Source organism: Nomascus leucogenys, unplaced genomic scaffold (genome assembly GCF_006542625.1).
Source record: "Nomascus leucogenys isolate Asia unplaced genomic scaffold, Asia_NLE_v1 Super-Scaffold_258, whole genome shotgun sequence".
Lineage (NCBI taxonomy): Eukaryota > Metazoa > Chordata > Mammalia > Primates > Hylobatidae > Nomascus > Nomascus leucogenys.
The window spans coordinates 2,865,970-2,883,126 of NW_022095769.1; the positions used below are offsets into that span (position 1 = coordinate 2,865,970).

The 17,157-nt window shown below is 53.8% G+C and overlaps 3 protein-coding genes and 1 long non-coding RNA gene across 9 annotated transcripts in view; 3 read left to right on the forward strand and 1 right to left on the reverse strand.

Annotated features, from left to right (window-relative positions):
- The first annotated feature begins 1,015 nt into the window (after window positions 1–1,015).
- On the forward strand, window positions 1,016–10,590 carry HOXB6 (homeobox B6). 2 transcript variants are annotated; one of them, XM_030807968.1, is made up of 4 exons: window positions 1,022–1,146; window positions 1,395–1,531; window positions 8,107–8,599; window positions 9,658–10,590. In XM_030807968.1, exons 3-4 carry the CDS (start codon window positions 8,185–8,187, stop codon window positions 9,915–9,917), a joined length of 675 nt encoding a protein of 224 aa, XP_030663828.1. In that variant the 5' UTR covers window positions 1,022–1,146; window positions 1,395–1,531; window positions 8,107–8,184; the 3' UTR covers window positions 9,918–10,590. The 2 variants fall into 2 exon arrangements, with proteins under 2 accessions (XP_030663827.1, XP_030663828.1); XM_030807967.1 differs by having other exon boundaries at window positions 1,016–1,531; window positions 8,075–8,599.
- LOC105739107 lies at window positions 3,672–15,978 on the reverse strand. 3 transcript variants are annotated; one of them, XR_001114977.2, is made up of 4 exons: window positions 15,755–15,978; window positions 5,484–5,583; window positions 4,350–4,585; window positions 3,672–3,938 (listed from the first exon to the last, which is right to left on the reverse strand). It is a non-coding gene; the product is annotated as an uncharacterized LOC105739107 (long non-coding RNA). The 3 variants fall into 3 exon arrangements; XR_004028951.1 differs by lacking the exons at window positions 4,350–4,585; window positions 15,755–15,978 and adding an exon at window positions 13,958–14,030; XR_001114976.2 differs by lacking the exons at window positions 4,350–4,585; window positions 15,755–15,978 and adding an exon at window positions 10,207–10,372.
- On the forward strand, window positions 12,347–15,073 carry HOXB5 (homeobox B5). Its single transcript, XM_003278738.3, has 2 exons — window positions 12,347–13,206; window positions 13,866–15,073. Exons 1-2 carry the CDS (start codon window positions 12,645–12,647, stop codon window positions 14,111–14,113), a joined length of 810 nt encoding a protein of 269 aa, XP_003278786.1. The 5' UTR covers window positions 12,347–12,644; the 3' UTR covers window positions 14,114–15,073.
- Window positions 15,979–16,071: 93 nt separating the features above from the next.
- Window positions 16,072–17,157, forward strand: part of HOXB3 (homeobox B3) — a 41,669-nt gene continuing 40,583 nt past the window's right edge. The window contains exon 1 of one of the 3 annotated variants that reach the window (XM_030807961.1): window positions 16,072–16,210. The gene's annotated coding sequence lies outside the window, so the exon portion shown is untranslated. The remainder of the gene's footprint in view (window positions 16,211–17,157) is intronic. The other 2 variants (XM_030807964.1, XM_030807962.1) reach the window with 2 other exon arrangements.

The following is a 17,157-nucleotide window of genomic DNA, read 5'->3' on the forward strand; positions in this document are numbered from 1 at the left end:
TTTATTTTATTTTTTGCTTCCAAACACCCGCTGATTGCAGGACCAAAACGTGGAGGATGGTGTCTATGCAGCTAGACCCGCTGAATTGATTTTTAGCATTTATTCGATTATAAACCCTGGATTGTTTAAATTTAAACAGACTTTGGACAGAAAGAGGGAAGAGGGTTGGTTTTAGGATAATCTGTTGAATTTGAATTTGTATGTAAAATGCTTCTAAACCTGCAGTTTCCCCCATTAATGACCACGTAACGCCCTGGAGAGCCCATGGAGCTGTCATAGGGAACCTGGACTTGCCTACATTTGGGCGGGAGAAGCCAGGATCCGGCTTTACCCTCCCCCAGTTTCTGGGTTGCGGAGGCGAGAATCTGGTTGTCAGACTATCTGCCTTGGCCCCCATCCAGGCCACTTTTCCTCCTGGGGCAAAAACTAAGCCGTAGGGGATCTAACGCCCCCACGCCTGCAATGCTGCAAGCCTCACAGGTGGGGGCCCTGCTGTCTACAGGGCTAGGAATGAGGGGGCCAGTTCAGAGGGGGAGAGGGGACACTGAAGCTTTCATTTTGCCCTTATGCAGGTGGCAACTCTAGACACCGTTTCCTGCTCCTGCCTCACCCCAAAATTGTCTCAGAACAGTCCCTATGCAGAGGATTTGGGGTAGACGTTTAGTAGAAGAGGGAGCAGAGCTCCTGTGGAAAATAGGGAGGTTCGGAAAAGAACCCTCTTCCCAGCTGTACCGTTATGGCTTCTCCACTCTGATTCCCTGCCCCCCAAATCTCACCCCTTCTCAGATTGGGGTTTCCCCAAAAAGAGAGAAGGAGAAGAAAAGAAGATGGCGACTGAGAAAAGGGTTGCTAGTGGAGGAGCCATGAAGAAATGCAATAAATTCCTTGTTGTTTTATGAAAATTTACAACTTTGTGATAGAAGTTTATGAGTGGTTGAATTCAGCGATTGGCCGGCGCCGGTCATGTGGCCGGGCGATCGTGAACATGAACTTTTTATCATTTCCCTGGTGGTTATAATGCAGCATTCTTTTGGACACCACACCTAGGTCGGAGCACTGTCGTCCTTCAGGGCTCCAGCCTCTTGATATTTTTGTACTTCAGTATCAGCTCGATAGAGCAAAAGACAGAGAGGACGAGAGAGGGGGGTGAGGAGAAAAGAGAGAGAGCGCGCGAGAGGGAGAGGGAGAGAAGGAGGGGTGGGAATTACACAAAGAGAGAACCAAAAATAATTTTGATTCCTAAGTTAATTTGCTCACTGATCTGGGATTTTAGTCACCATGGAGGGTAAATGGACAATCTGCCCAGGACTGCAGCCCGATACTATTTTTCAAGGCCAGAACTTACTCCATTTTCTATGCAAATGTCAGAAAAATGAAACACCCTCTCTCCCAAGTCAGAGAAGGGGAAGCAACGGCTCTCACGTTGGGACAATATTATCTGGAAGCTGAAGAAGAAACTGAATATTCCTTCCTTCCTCCCTACCCATTCCTTTAAATCCGGAGGAGGAAAAAAATCCCAAGGTCTGCAAAGGTAAGGGAGATTCTACAATTTTCTTCTTGTTCTTTTGCATCGCTTTTGTAGGGGGGGTGGGGCTTGGGTTTTTCTCCCTCCTCCCCCGCTCCAAGACGGTGCTGAACCCCACCTCTGGGCGCTGCAGGGAGAAGCTTCCCAGGAAATTCGGTGGTGGAGAGATGGGTGGCTGCTTCCTGGAGGGGGAGCCAAGGCAGGGAAAGCGGGAAGAGGAATCAAAAGAGGGCCAGGAGACCAGCTCTAAGTCGCCTTTTTAAGCTTGGAGGAGAGACTTAAGCAAGGGGGCTGCGAAAGAGAGGAAGGGGGGTATCTGGGCTTCAGTGGCACCCAAGGAAGCCAGTGGTTCTGGCCTCCGCGGGCTTGCCCCTCCCCCTCCTGCCATCCCTCCCTTGTCTCGGCCTCTGGCTATTGCCCCCGCGCAGTACTCTTGCCTGTTGCGGATATCGCTGGGTTCCCGGCAGCACTGGCATATGGGGCGGTGGCGCTAAGGGACGTCCTGGTCTCTATAGGGCCTGGAATCTCCGCCGAGGCCGGCGAGGGAGAGGAAACGGCTAGAGAAATACAGAAAAGACAATTTACAGAGAAATGCTTACTATCTCCCTTCGGAGACATTTTTGAAATTAAAGGGCTGTGGGTGGAGACACCAAAAACGAGGGAGACCCCCCCCACCACCAGGAAGCCTGCCCGAGAATGCCCAAGTATCTCGCCACTCCCGCAGGAGGGAGCCTCGCTCTGCAGGGAGACAGTTTTGTGGTTTTAATGCGGTAGGTTACAGCTGTTGGTTTCTGCGCGATATTCGTTCTATTACTTGCGTTGTATTGGTATGGGATGTGTGGATTTCGGTGGAGGAAAAAATTGCCGTGTGTGTCTGATATGATAACATTTCAAACTTTCCTGGGTCCAGGCATGGTGATTGTGAAGAAGCTGTTAAGTGCATTTTTGTTTTAGGCTTGTAAATAAAAATAAAAGAGAAAGACATGAAAGAAGAAAATAAAAAGAAAATCCAATTATGGGACCTAGCGGCGTCTAAACTGAAAAGCTAACTGGCACAGAGCTCAGACAGTCCCGTCCCTCGGGTGTCCAATTTTATCCCTCAGTCAAGCCTTCTAGGGGGTGGGGAGAGCGGAGAACATTGGGCAGGTGACAGAGATTCCTAAAGTAGCTCGTGGGGTGGAAGTAGGTGCCAGCCTCCAGGCAAGGACTTAAAAATGGGGTAAGGGAGCTTCTGGGGAAGCTTCCAGCCAAGAGATAAGTGATGTTGGCTGTGGAGGGCAGGAGAGACTGTGATTTTTAGTCTGGTTTGCACGAACATGTGATTGCTTTTCTCTTTCTTAAGACCAGATGCAGGACGTTCAGCCTCGGGCCTCTGGTTGCCCCGGAGTTACAGGGTCTGGGGCGTTTTGGAAGTGGGGATATATTTATTATCTCAGTCCTAAGCTAGGAGACAGACGACGCTGCCACTTGTGGGGCGGAAGAGGCGGCTCTGCCGCCTCAGGTAGACGCCCTGGGTTCAGGCCCGGGCTGGGCGCCCGCAGGGACCGCTGGGCTTCGTAGCTAGAGTTCTCCGCCAGCACCCACGGCACTCGGGGCCTATTCTCAAGGGAAAAATTTCCCAAACCCACCCATACTAAAGGTCTTTTTCTCCTGTAGTCTTGGAGGGTTATAAATCCTCCCTTAGACAGTTCGCTGTGACCCAAATTATGCGGTCTGCTGCCATCTACCGTCCGTTCGGAGACACGCGGCTTCGGCACCGCAAGCCCCGCGACACTGTCCAGCGGTGCCCGACGCCTGGAGCCCCGGTCTCGCAGGGTCCACGGGATTCGGGGGATTTCGGGCCCACACCGACGCTCTCAGCTAGATCTTGGTTCCCCGGTGTGAGTTAGAGAACAGAAGTCTCTCCTCCACCCATCATCCCCAATTTCCCACTCCCCCCTCCCCGCCCATCCTAGCCCCAAACCTGGCGGCTGGCAGGGGAAGCGGCTTCCTCTAGGGAATATTTAAAAAGGTCTAATTCTGCTTCCAGCGGGCAGGGGCCCTGAATCAAAGGGTGGAGGGATCAGAGCCGACACCCCCACCGCCATCCCCACCCCCACCTCCACCCCACCAAGGCGCGGGAGATGATGAGGCCGCTTGAGACATCCGAAGCCAAGGCTGTTCAAGGTTTATTTGGTTTTCTTCTCAGCCAAGGGAGGGGACCCGCAGGGCAGGCGCCGGCCCCGGCAGTTCCACTCGGTTGTCAAAAGACAAACCGGGTCTGTGTTCTCCTGGTTGGCTGGTGGGTCTTGCCAGCTCCTTGGTTGGTGGGTCCGTGGTGAAGGAATTGAACCGAGTTTTCTGGAAACTGTTGATGTCTGCAAGTGAGTGCCGATGCCCTCCCCCATTCTCGATTTTTTCAAGCGAAGTCGACCTAAATATGATTTGGGAAAAATTTGGTAGTGGGACTGGGGTTAAATCCTTAAGGAACCACAGCGTCGTAATTTCCGTTCCTGTTGGACCCTTCACACCGGCTTAACTCAACCGCCTTCCCAAGAGGGGGTGGCCAGGGCTAGGCTATGCGCCTCTGCTGCAGCGTTTGAATATTGGCCCCCGTCTCACCGGTTACTGATTAGCTTGGGCTTTCAAGCTGTAGGAGGAAGCTCTGGCAGTTCCTTTAAAGGTGCTGTGATCCCCGTTCCTGGGTGGGGGTGGGGTTCTAGGAAATTGCCTGCGGTGCCAGGCAAACCAAAGTGTTACCAGAGTCTGGCCCAGGGCTAGAGAAGCTGACGAGGTTAAGGGGCCTGGTGGTGCTGGGGACAAACACTGTGGCTGCAGCCCCCACCCGCTTTCAGCACCTCTGGAGCAGCTCTTTACAGCTTTTCTGCAGCGAGGTGAATTTCTGGTGGCTCTAAGGCCCGACTCAGGGAGCTGCTCTATAGGAAGCCCTGAAAGAGCCAGCCCTAGAAGGTCCTTGGCCCCTCCGGGATTTTGCTTTTGGGCAATCCAAAGGACAAGTAGAGAAGTCAAGCTGGTACATGGTATTGAAACATTTTAGGGCCGTTAGGTTGTCCCCTGGGCCTGCGGGTAGGAAACCGGGAGTGTGGGTTCAGCACTACTGCTCACTCTCCTAAAGATCAAAGAGGATGCCGCTCATTTGCATAATGAAAATGAAGTCTTTCTACTTTGATTTGGAGGGGCCGACTTTAGGGCAAAGTGTCTCATCTAAACAGCCTCCTTCAACCTATGGGAGTGATCACTCAGTACCCCTGGGAACATTTATTTATGTTCCCCAAACCCAGAGAAACAGAGTCCAGGACGAAAATTGAGTTGAAATATTTTCATCCCACCCCACCCCAGCCAAAGTTGGGGGTGGTGGGGGAAGGCGCTCATCACCTCAAAGAGCTGAGGGAGAGGGCTTTATAGCTTAGAGGAAATTGGAAGCCTGGACAATGTCTCAGCATCCCCCCACACACACCACACACACACACACACACACACACACACACACACACGCGCGCGCGCGCGCGCACACAAATATCCCTCCTGAGGTTACCTATCAAGAATTTTACTCCTGAACTGAGCACAACTTAGGAAACATTTTCCTGGGAGCTGGAATGTGTTAGCTTGCCCACAGGACTGCAGACTCAGAGCATAGAAAATTACAATTATAAATCCTGCCTGGGGGGTATCTGTACAATCCCTCTGTTATGTACTCAAGAATTGGTACACACTTCTATTCATCTCTCTGAACACACACTTCCTCATCGAGGCAGGGAGAGACACCCCAGACTGGAGGATGGCTGAGCCCGCTGTGTATTTACATATTCCCCCAAGGAGACAGACAGAGGGCGGTGGACCGAACCACAGACAGATTCATAGGGATCTGGCTCCAGAAAGGAGTCGGTCTCTGGCCTGCCCTGCCCGCCTGCTCTTTTTCCCAAACAAACGGATCAGACGAATAAACGCTCATAAATACCTCTGGGCTTAGATAAGAGCGATGAGGCGCTATTTCCTTTCATGCCCGACTCCAGGCGCCCAGGCCCTGACCGTAGTGGCTCCATCTCCAGACAAGCAACCTGCAGAGGTGAGGTTAATTTGGGGGCTGTGACTCTGAAGATAAGGCAATTATTTTCCTGCTTCTGACACAGGGAACTGCTCCCTTCCTCACCAGATCTTATTTAGTTCAGACTTCACCGAGAAAACCACACTATTTAGTGCTAGGATGGAGACATTGTGGGCAGGGAGGAGGCAGGGGAGGCTGAGGCCCAGGGCTCAGCCTCAGCAGTAGGGAGGGAGGTGCATGCAAGTACTCTCTCCCACTTTTCTCCCCCTGTTCAAATGGCCCCTAGTCCTCTCTAGAAGCAAGCCCAACCATACCTAGATTTAGAATATTTATCCTTCTTCGTTATCAGGGGGTTTAAATTTGTTTTCTTAAATGCTTATCAAACACTCCCGTAGAGTCAGGTTAGGAAGTAATTGGAGGCCATCTAGGGATGGCTATTTTGCCATTAAGGTACAGCCTAGACGTTGCCCTGAGTTCAGAGAGCCTTGGAGACCACGTTGCAACCAAATAAGTTCCCACCCTTGGTGATCCGAGCTCAGTCCTCTGCCACCTTCCTTAGTGTCTTGTACCATCTTCAGTGGGCAGAACTTGGCCAGAAAAAGGAGCCCAAAGGAAGGACAAGGCAGAGGAGGGTCAGCCTGGCCTGACATTTGACTTTGTTCCATGCCTTGGCCCCTTCTTGTCCCCAGGTGTGAAGGTTGTCACCCTTCACTACTTGGCCTGTATATGTATATTAGAATGTTGGAAATGCACTGTGGCCCTGTCTCCCAGCCTGGGCTCAACGCTCATTTTCCTTGGATGAAAGAGCCAGAGACATACATTCTCTGACACACCCAAATTTATAAGGCAGTAAAGCTGATGATACAAACATGGGGTGTGGGAGGGAATTGTAGCAATGCTGAGACACAGACGGAAAGGAGAGGGGATGCTGGCTGATGGCTGGAAGCTGCCTGCAGAGTCCCCAAGAGAACGCAAACGCCCTTCTCTCCCTATCAAACTAAAGCAAAAACCAAGTCTTGGTAAAGAATTTTTTTTTTTTTTTTTTGAGACGGAGTCTCACTCTGTCACCTGGGCTGGAATGCAGTGGCTCAATCTCGGCTCACTGCAACCTCTGCCTCCTGGGTTCAAGCGATTCTCCTGCCTCAGCCTCCCGAGTAGCTGGGATTACAGGCACCTGCCACTATGCCCAGCTAATTTTTTGTATTTTCAGTAGAGACGGGGTTTCACCATATTGGCCAGGCTGGTCTTGAACTCCTGACCTCGTGATTCGCCTGCCTCGACCTCCCAAAGTGCTGAGATTACAGGCTTGAGCCACCATGCCCGGCCGGTAAAGAATTAATTTTAAAAAGAACTGGTAGCTCCTACAGAGACTTGGAAGAGGAGAGAGGGTGCCTTTCTTCCCAGTGGTCTCTGACTGCCTCAACTATCAGGAGGGTTTGAAGCCCACAACTGGAAGAAGAATGATTTCTTCCTTGTGCACAGATTTACTGGGACATCCCTAATTCCTGAAAATCCTATAGCCCAGGCTATTCTTAAGTCTTTTGGGATTGCAGAGGGTACTGGAGTGAGGGTTGCAGGCAGGATAGGGATCAGACAAATAAAGCCACCTAGGCTGAGGGATACCCCTCACTCCTTCACTCCATATCACCAAGTGAGGAGAGGGCTAGTCCCTTTCCCCAGTGCCCCTTCCCCTGCCAAGAGTGAGCAGCTGCATACTAGAACCAGGCAGAATGTTTTGGGCAGCCGCCGTCGTCGCCGCCTTCCAAGAAGCTCCTAGTCTAGCCACAGAGTCAGAAGGGGAAGCTTGGGCTCACTCCCTCCTGCCAGCTCCTCCTCTTCTGGGTCTTCTAGGCAGTGGGATCTGGCCTGCCCCCTCAGACCAGAAGGGTTGTGGAGAAGCAGGAACAATAACCCGAGGCTTGGAGGAGAGAAAGCAGATCTGATAAACAGGAAAAACGATGTTCAAAACCTGGGGAGGAGGGTGTTTCTTCTTTTCTTATCTTAGCGGAGAACTCTTCTCACCTTCTACCGACACAAAACCCTAGAAACAAACCTTCTTCTTTAGTTCTCTCTCAAGGAGATTCGGAGACATTTACCCACCCCTCCCTGGAGAGAAGGGGCCCAAGCAACGGAGGGGTTAACTTTTCTGAAAACACAATTAACTTTTTCCAATCCTGCGTGGGGTGGGGGAGAGATATATTTATTTAATCACCCGAGAGTGGGGTGGTCTCAATCTAAACGTTCCCTCCTCCCTCAAAGGCACAGAGCCTGTTTCACAGATCCTACGTAGGTGGAACAGGACGCGTTGTGTTGTTGGGGAGAGAGAGAAAGGCGAAGGAGAAGGAGGGAAAAAAAAGGTTGATAGGTTTGTGCGCGGGTCCCTCGTGCGGGCTGCGCTCCTCCTGGGTGCTATTTGACAATTCCTGCCTCTGCCATTGGTCAGTGTTGGATCAGATGGTTGTATTTCCTTCTGGCCTCACTGGCACCTCGCCATCCCCCCTCAGCTAAAACCCAATCTCGGATATACTACTAATAGGCGCGGCGCTCGGACTATAAAACACAACAAATCATAAACCCGGCGGAGCAGCAGCGGCCGCGCGCGCCTCCCCTCCCAATGAGTTCCTATTTCGTGAACTCCACCTTCCCCGTCACTCTGGCCAGCGGGCAGGAGTCCTTCCTGGGCCAGCTACCGCTCTATTCGTCGGGCTATGCGGACCCGCTGAGACATTACCCCGGGCCCTACGGGCCAGGGCCGGGCCAGGAGAAGGGCTTTGCCACTTCCTCCTATTACCCGCCGGCGGGCGGTGGCTACGGCCGAGCGGCGCCCTGCGACTATGGGTCGGCGCCGGCCTTCTACCGCGAGAAGGAGTCGGCCTGCGCACTCTCCGGCGCCGACGAGCAGCCGCCGTTCCACCCCGAGCCGCGGAAGTCGGACTGCGCACAGGACAAGAGCGTGTTCGGCGAGACAGAAGAGCAGAAGTGCTCCACTCCGGTCTACCCGTGGATGCAGCGGATGAATTCGTGCAACAGTGAGTGAGACTTCCCGTCTCCATCGCCCCGGCTCCCCTGGGTCCCCACCCCGGGAGACAGAACTAGTGAGCGCCCCTTGCCCCAATCTCCCACAGCGTGCTGGGTGGGCATCTCAGTTAGGAGATAGAAGAAGATTGGGCGCCTGCTCGGGGTCTCTCGCTGTGTCCCCTATTAGGCAGGAGTTACAAAGTTTGCAAAGTCCCAGCCGCACTGGGAGCCATGGGGCGCAAGTGTGCTCTCCTGGGGCGCCTGTCCAGAGCCGGGGTTCCAGGACAGGGAAGGGAGCAGGGGCCCGCAGTCACTGGCTTGGCTTTACTTTGCGCCCCCAGCCCCCCTCTCCCAGCCCTGGTAGGGTTCCCCAGCCAAAGACGGCTCCATTAAAAACGGAGTGCGTCATGCAAGGGGGTAGGTGGTGACGCTGAAGAGGAAGAGTTGAGTCTGTCTGGGACTGTGTTTCCCTGAGGGTGGGGGGCTGGGGCTAGATGAGGCATCAGAAAAGGGGTGGTAGTCAGAGGAGGGAGGAGGAATAAGGGGAAGGAAGAGAGAGGGAGCAGGCGGAGCGAGAGAGGGAGAAACAGGCGCGGGGTCTCAGGTTGGATTATTTGTTGGCCTTAAGTCCCAACTGATGTCCATTAGCCGGACTCGAAAGTGAGGAGCCGTTAATGTGGACTATGGATCGATCTACGTCATTACGGATTAAGGGCCTGGATTTATCATTGGGCTGGCGGGATGCGGCGGGGAGCAAGATGGATGGAAAGGGAGGGAAAGACAAATGCAACTAAGAAGAGACACACCTGACCAGCCCCTCCCCCCAGGCTCAGGTGGGAGTTCAAACTGCTCCTCCCCTCCCCCATCTAGAGTCTAGACAGACGGCACAGGCCTAGGAGACCAGGAGGGAATCTGGAGGGGGCGCTGGAGGAGTGCGAGACGGGGAAAGGGAACCGGCAGAATAGAGGGTATCCCGGTACCGGCTGGAGTCTGTGTTCGAGGGTCGACCAGGGGAGGGGGCCCTGGGCCCGGTGACCACAGGCCTCAGCATCTCCACTCTGCGTAACAGGTTCCTCCTTCGGGCCCAGCGGCCGGCGAGGCCGCCAGACATACACGCGTTACCAGACGCTGGAGCTGGAGAAGGAGTTTCACTACAATCGCTACCTGACGCGGCGGCGGCGCATCGAGATCGCGCACGCCCTGTGCCTGACGGAGCGGCAGATCAAGATATGGTTCCAGAACCGACGCATGAAGTGGAAAAAGGAGAGCAAACTGCTCAGCGCGTCTCAGCTCAGTGCGGGGGAGGAGGAAGAAAAACCGGCCGAGTGAAGGTGCTGGAAAGGGAGGGAGGACGCGAGGTGAGAGGCCTGTGGGGAGCCGAGGGCGTCAGAGAGACCCGGGAAGGAAGGCTCTCGGCTGGAGGAGCCAGGAGACCTGCTCTCCAGCGCAGACAGGCAGGGCCCAGCGCTCTCCTGGACCCCCCCGCCCGCACAGCTCCTGGCGGGTGCTCTGAGGCCTCACTACTCGAGCCCACCCAGCACCCCGCGCGCCCTTCCTTCCCGAGGAACTCGCCTCAGCCTGATCAGGCTTCCTGGTGAGAACTGAGGATCGGACTCACTTGATGTTTCCTGGAAGCAGAGCAAAATGCTCTTGTCCCTGTCGCGTCTTATTTCGTCCATGTCCCCCGTGCACGGTTCAATGGTAGATTCGCTGTCCCCTCTGCGGGGGCCTTGAAGACTCCCTGATCCCAGACCTGTCGTCTCTCCCACCCCCTCCCCAAAGCCACTGGAAGGAGCACATACTACCTAGAAGTAAGAAGAGGAGCCTCAGAAGAAAACAAAGTTCTATTTTATTAATTTTCTATGTGTTGTGTTTGTAGTCTTGTCTTAGCTCTGGACGTGAAATACTTCGATGATGATGATGATGATGATGATGATGATGATGATGATGATAATAATAATAACAATAATAAAGATGTGAAAACTCGATGCTCGGTCACCTCCAATCCTCTCCTGCCATTTTTTCCTCTCCCCTCAACCCCCAGCCTCTCCACTTTCCTGAGCCAGAATTCTGCAGCAAAGGCGAGAGCCCTGGCCCGCCGAAGCGAGCCCTGTTCGACTGGGAAGTTACAGCTGGGATAAAGGCTGGAGCGATCAGTCCTGCCCAGGCCCCAGCGCTGCGTTTCCCTGGTGCTGAGGCTCACAGCCGCCTCTCCCCGTGCAGACTTGGGGGATGGAGAGGGGCTGTTTCCCTCTCATTCTCTAGCCTTTCCTCGTGTGTCCACAGCACTAAGGGAGCAACTGAGGTCCCTAAAGCTCTCTTGCGGAGACGGAGCCATCGAGTCTGGGGGCCTCTGCATCGCTTTTCTGCCCTCACCTTCGCAGAGACCCCTGGCCTTTGGCCCGTCCACATGGCCAGGTTTTTTCGCCAGCCTTGGCCCTCCGCTTCTGGCCTGTGGCTCTGGAGACTAAAAAATGGGGCCACTGGGTATCTCTCACCCTGTAGCTGAAGGCTCCAGGTGCCCCTTCCCACCTCAAGTAGGAGATCAGCCTCAAGTAGGAGATCAGCCTCAAGTACGGGAATGTATAGCCACCAGCCAGGCACAGGCCGAAGGGCACAACTTTCCCTTGCTCCTTGGAGACCCCAGGGCAGGAGGCCAGGTGATGGGGCATTTAGTGTCATCCTCTCAACCCAGAATGGCTCATTCTCTCTCTGCTTGCACCGGCACCCAGAGGGTAAGCTGCAGACACTTTTCCTTTATTCCTCCGCCCTCTCGCTTCCTTTCTTATTTTTAAAGAAAATAGTCCCCTCCTAATAGGAGACCAGCTGCGGCGGTCTCTGGCCGCTCAGCGTGCTCAGCAAAGCATGCGGGTCCTTGGAACCCCTTTTCCGGGAAGGCGGCTGCCACCAGGCAAATTCTCAAACTGCCCAGCTGCAAGTGAGGGGCCTGTAGTGGGGCCTCCGAATGCAATAGCCGAGGAGGAGGGGAAGGGATTCCGCTTTACGAACTCTCAGACACATGTTACTACTCAAACCCAAGCAGCAGACGCGGTGGCCGCTGTAGTCTTTTCGGCAACTAGGCCGCTTAGCCCCAGCTGTGCTCGGCTTCTGGGTTCCCTGTGCTGCTCTGTCACTCCCCACGCCTGGGCTAAGGACCACCAAGGAGGTCAGGAAGGGGATTTCGAACTTCCAAGTGGCCCAAGAGAAGTGAACACTTCTTCAAGCCGCCTTCTTTTTCAAGCCTCCCGCCCAGCCCTGCAGGCTCGGCCTGGGCGCTGTGGACCTGCAACAGCAGTTCCACCAGGATGCAGGCCAGGCTAAGCTCCTGGGGAAAACCCATTGCAATAACTGTTTTTCACACACAACTTCCAACCCTTCCCCCATTTCCGCCTCCAATTCGGAGACTTGCAAAGCCTGAGAAAGGGAAAAGCAACTCAATCTTTGATCTTCTCATCCAAAGTTAAAATAATAAAGACAGTGATGATGTAGACAGAAGGAACCAAATAGAGAGGCTAACCCCACCCACAAGAAAGTGGGTAAAAAGCCCAACCCCTGCTCTAAAAGGCTCAACCCTGTGGCTGAGCCTTGGCCGGGTTTCTTTCTCTCCCGGCGACTGCAGGGAGCCAGCAGGGAGGCAGCCGCCGCCGCCGCCATGGCGGTCTCCCTCCCGCGCTCCCGTCGATCGCCGGGAGGTGGCGCGCTCTGCTCAGAGGCCAAAGCCAACCTTCTCCCTGTTTCTCCCCCTTCTCCTTTTTTCCCCCTCTCTCGGAGGCTCGCATTGAATCGGCCCTAACGATTCTCGGATCGTCATTATTTGTAACCATAGAGCATGAATTACCTCTTGAGGTCATCAGCGAGAATTTACGACTGGTCAACAAAAGCACGTGATTCCCTAACGCCCCCCCACCCCCCTTCCAACCCCCCCCCCGTATTTGGCCGCATACATAGCAAAACGAAGTACAGTGCATCGCTATAATTCATTAATACATCATAAATCGTGAAGCACAGGGTTATAACGACCACGATCCACAAATCAAGCCCTCCAAAATCACCCAAATGAGCTCGTACTTTGTAAACTCCTTCTCGGGGCGTTATCCAAATGGCCCGGACTATCAGTTGCTAAATTATGGCAGTGGCAGCTCTCTGAGCGGCTCTTACAGGGATCCCGCTGCCATGCACACCGGCTCTTACGGCTACAATTACAATGGGATGGACCTCAGCGTCAACCGCTCCTCGGCCTCCTCCAGCCACTTTGGGGCGGTGGGCGAGAGCTCGCGCGCCTTCCCCGCGCCCGCCCAGGAGCCCCGCTTCAGGCAAGCGGTTTCGAGCTGCTCCCTGTCCTCGCCCGAGTCCCTGCCCTGCACCAACGGCGACAGCCACGGCGCCAAGCCCTCTGCTTCGTCCCCTTCCGACCAGGCGACCTCAGCCAGCTCCAGCGCCAATTTCACCGAAATAGACGAGGCCAGCGCGTCCTCGGAGCCTGAGGAAGCGGCGAGCCAGCTAAGCAGCCCTAGCCTAGCTCGGGCGCAGCCAGAGCCCATGGCCACCTCCACAGCCGCGCCCGAGGGGCAGACTCCGCAGATATTCCCCTGGATGAGGAAGCTTCACATCAGCCATGGTAATTCTCTCTCTCTTTTTTGTCTTCTCAGCTTTCCTGCTCTGCGTTTTGGGGTGGGATGGGGGAACAAGGAGAGCTTGGCTTTACCCTAAATATAGATTCATTTTTCTAAGGGGGAAAGTCTCTAAGAGGGGCCTCATAGCTTCCTAGACAGAGCCAAAAAGGGTCTCTCTGTTAGAGGGGGGTATTTTTAATAATTTTTTCCAGCTTCGGCTTAGGCTTTTATTACCGCAGCTGAACCAGCTTTAGGATAAAGGATGGGGTTCAATAATGTGGGGAAGGGTCCTGCTTACCCCTGAAATTTTGAGACTGTCGCTAGCAAAGAAGTGGTGAACAGTAAAAGGAGCTTTCCGGGGCAAAAGTGCAACCGCTCTCTTTCCTCCCGGGGCGAGCGGCCGCCTGAGCCCAGCCAAGGGTGAGGCACTAGGAGCGAGCAAGAGACAAAGCCCGGCGCACTGGCTGCCAGCAGAAGTGGGGGATGCAGTAGAAAGGGGTGCAGAAATCGAGCTTGAATGTGGGCATCTGGAGTAGAGAGGATTGCAGCTGTGGTGAGCTGGGTGCCGGGACGCCTGGGTCCTGCTCCCCCGCCCCCTCCCACCCAGTGCCCCATCCCTTAACCGGAATAACGTTGCCTTGCGGCTTTCCTCTACCTGCTCCAGATATGACCGGGCCGGACGGCAAAAGGGCCCGGACCGCGTATACCCGCTACCAGACCCTGGAGCTGGAAAAGGAGTTCCACTTCAACCGCTACCTGACCCGGCGACGACGCATCGAGATAGCCCACGCACTCTGCCTGTCCGAGCGCCAGATCAAGATCTGGTTCCAGAACCGGCGCATGAAGTGGAAGAAGGACAACAAACTGAAAAGTATGAGCCTGGCTACAGCCGGCAGCGCCTTCCAGCCCTGAGCCCGCCAAGAGGAGCCCAGCGGCCCAAGAGCCCGTGCCACCCCCAGCCCTGGCCCCTCCAATCCTCCCCGCTCTGCCGCCGCCCGCTGGGGACCGGTTCCCACAAGCTTGCCTCGCCCCGGCCTTGTGTTACGATATTTCGTTTGGTCTTAGGTCTTCCTGTGGCTCCCTCTCTCCTGGACTGGTTATCTTGTTATTATTGTTAATAATAATTATTATTATTATTTTCCTTCCATGCTCCCAACTCCCTTCTGCTTGTCCTAAATCCGCCAGTGTTTCTGAATGTTTGTGTCTGTGGTTGCAGTCCTTCCCCCAGGAAAAAAAAAAAAAAAGAAATTGGCATGTTTAATGTGAACTCTCCCCTCCCCATCTGTGTTCTAACTTATTTATAAAAAGATGATCGCTGTATTTTGAGTTTCAGCTGGAAACTTCTGTAAGGGGCAGCAGTTGAGGTGGAGTAGTGCCGCAGTGGGGCCAAGCTGAGCTGGCCTCGGAGATGGAGTCTCTTTTCATTCTCCTCCTCCTCCCTCCTCACTCCCTAGGCCCAAGTCTCCTAGGGGCTTGGTCCTAGGGTGGGAAGGGGCTAGGGAGGACCAACGGGATGATATTGAGAAGAGAGAAAGAAGATAGTGAGATTTAAGTTCCTGCTGCCTGGGTAGGCCCCACAAGGCCTGGTCTGGGAGTATACGGAAACAAAAATGATCCTCAGTGCAAAATGTCTTGTGTGTTTCTCTGTGAATCCATGGGTCTGGCTAGAGGGCCCAAAGCTTGTAAATATGGGGATAGTCTGGGTGAGACCCTTCTCTCCCTTACCCATTTTGCTTCCAAGACCATTTGTAGTGAGTGAGTGGATGCTGTGCTACGTGTGAAATCTGTCTTTGCGGGACCTGTCTCAGTGATTCGCTTTTGGTATCTGTTTGTAGCTTTCCTGGAAGTCAAATAAATGTTTCCCCCACTCCATTGCCCTTCCACTTGTCTTTTCTCCGAGGGGTCTGCCTCTCCCATCGTAGGCACACCCTGCACCATTCTCAATAGATCTGGGGTGCAGGGAAGAAAAAGTAGGCTGCTCCCCAACAGCTCTTCTCAGTCATGTAAGTCCCTGGCTTGGTCAACAGTGCTTGGGCCAGGGAACAGACCTTCATGCCTGGGGGACTCCAAGGCCCAGAAACCCCATATGGGGCTGGGGCAGAGGAAAGGCTGAGCTAGACTTCATCCTGATCTTCCACTAGCTGGCCAAGGAAGCCTCTGGAAAACTCTTCTGGGAAAGTAATTTGGGCCTAAGTCCTCAGCAGGAGGCTCCTGGCCTTTTGGGAGTGGTAGAGGCCTGCCTAGCCCCCTGTCTCCTACTCCAAGTCCCAATTCAGCTCTGCCACCAACTAAAGCAAAAAAAAAAAAAAAAAAAAAAAAAAAAAAAAAGAAAATCAGCTGGATTTCAAAGGATTTCTCTCACCCTCAGCCTTCCCTACCCTTATCAAGGGCTCCTCTCCAAGGGCCCAACTGATCTTCCCTCTTGATTAGGAGTTAGGGTCCTTTCAGAAAGACCCCTGGTTCCCTTTCAGCCTGGCCCAGGGCTAGGGCCCAGTCCACCTCCATCCAAGTCAGCTTCCACCCTGAGCACAAGAGTCAAGTCTGGACACTTACCCGGTCAATCCCTTCCAGCTTGGCCCAACTTCTTACTGGACTTGGGGGGAGGGGGAGCTGGTGAGGAGGCAGCCGAGGGTCGTGGAGGCTCTACTTGGCCCTCCTTTCCCTTCACCCCTTGACTTTGTCCCCCTTTGTCGATAGCAAACTATCCCAAAAGTCGCTATGACATTTAGATGTCAAATGGATAGGGGTTTTATCTCGAAGTTAGATCGTAAAAATCGCCGAGAAGTCAGACAGATACCCCTCACTGGCTCGAGAAAGTCACGTGAGGTCCATAAAGTTAGTTTTATGGTTTTGGGGAGTTGACACCGCGCAGTATATTTCACATTCTCCAGAATGTTAAGTGACACTTTAACTGCTCGCTGTGGTGGGGAAGGGGGCAGAGGTAGGTGAGCACTCTCCCAGCCTGGAGCAGCCCAGAAGGCAGCGGCAGCCCAGGCCAGCATTCCCGCAGTAAGTCGCTTTCAGCTTTTGCTTTCACCCCTTGCAATTCTGGGGCTTGGGACTAGGGAAAGAAAACTTGTTTCCACCTGGGGCTGTGGGGTGATGTAGCGGAAATTTAGCCTGTTTTATGCACCCAGTTCTAAGGGACTGGGTGGCTGAAATGAGTGCTCTCAGTTTCATAAGGCCTCATCGGTCGGTCGGGGGTGCCTGATTTTTACCAGCAGGAGTGTCTGACTTTGTGGGGAAAAGGGTTTGTGTGGGGGATCCATGCTCCCTCAGTGCCAGTAGAAATTTAGGGACCAGGAAGGAGGGGTGTGTATTGCTGAAAGAAGGGGCCATTGTTGGGGGCCACTTCACTGCTGGATATCTTCAGACAACTATCCCCCCACCCTCTGGAAAGAAACTTTATGACATTCATTTGTCAGAGGTGTGTGGGGGTGCACCGCTGGGCACTTTTATCTGGATACATCTAAGCTGAGAAAAAGCACCCGGTAGGCGGCTGCTGTGGGCTGCCTTGCCCTGGGGTGATCTCTGGCTTTCCGATATTTGAAGCCCATAAAAAGGGGTCTCTTCTGTTATCTTTGGCTTCATCAGGCTTCTCTGGGATGGGGAGCACAGCGCTGCTTTTGCCTCCACCTTCAGCCTGTTGGTCTCAAGCTAATCTTTCTCCTGGGCTCGAAGTAGGATCCTGAAGTCAGACTAGGGAGCAGACAGAGAGGGCAATCCCCCCAATTCAAAACCTAATTCCTGAACCAGGAATGGGGGAAGGGAAGAGCTTCTTCTCTTGCCTAGAGGTGTTAGGTGTTTAAGTAGAACTCTGGCAAGCCCTCCACAAATAAAATCAGTTTAAGAATACAAATCCCTCAACTGTCGGGAGGAAATAGATTCAGGAGCTGGAAGAGAAAATAGGAAAGGTGCTCTTTTTTCCTCTCTTTTTCCCTCTTCTTTTCTGGGCA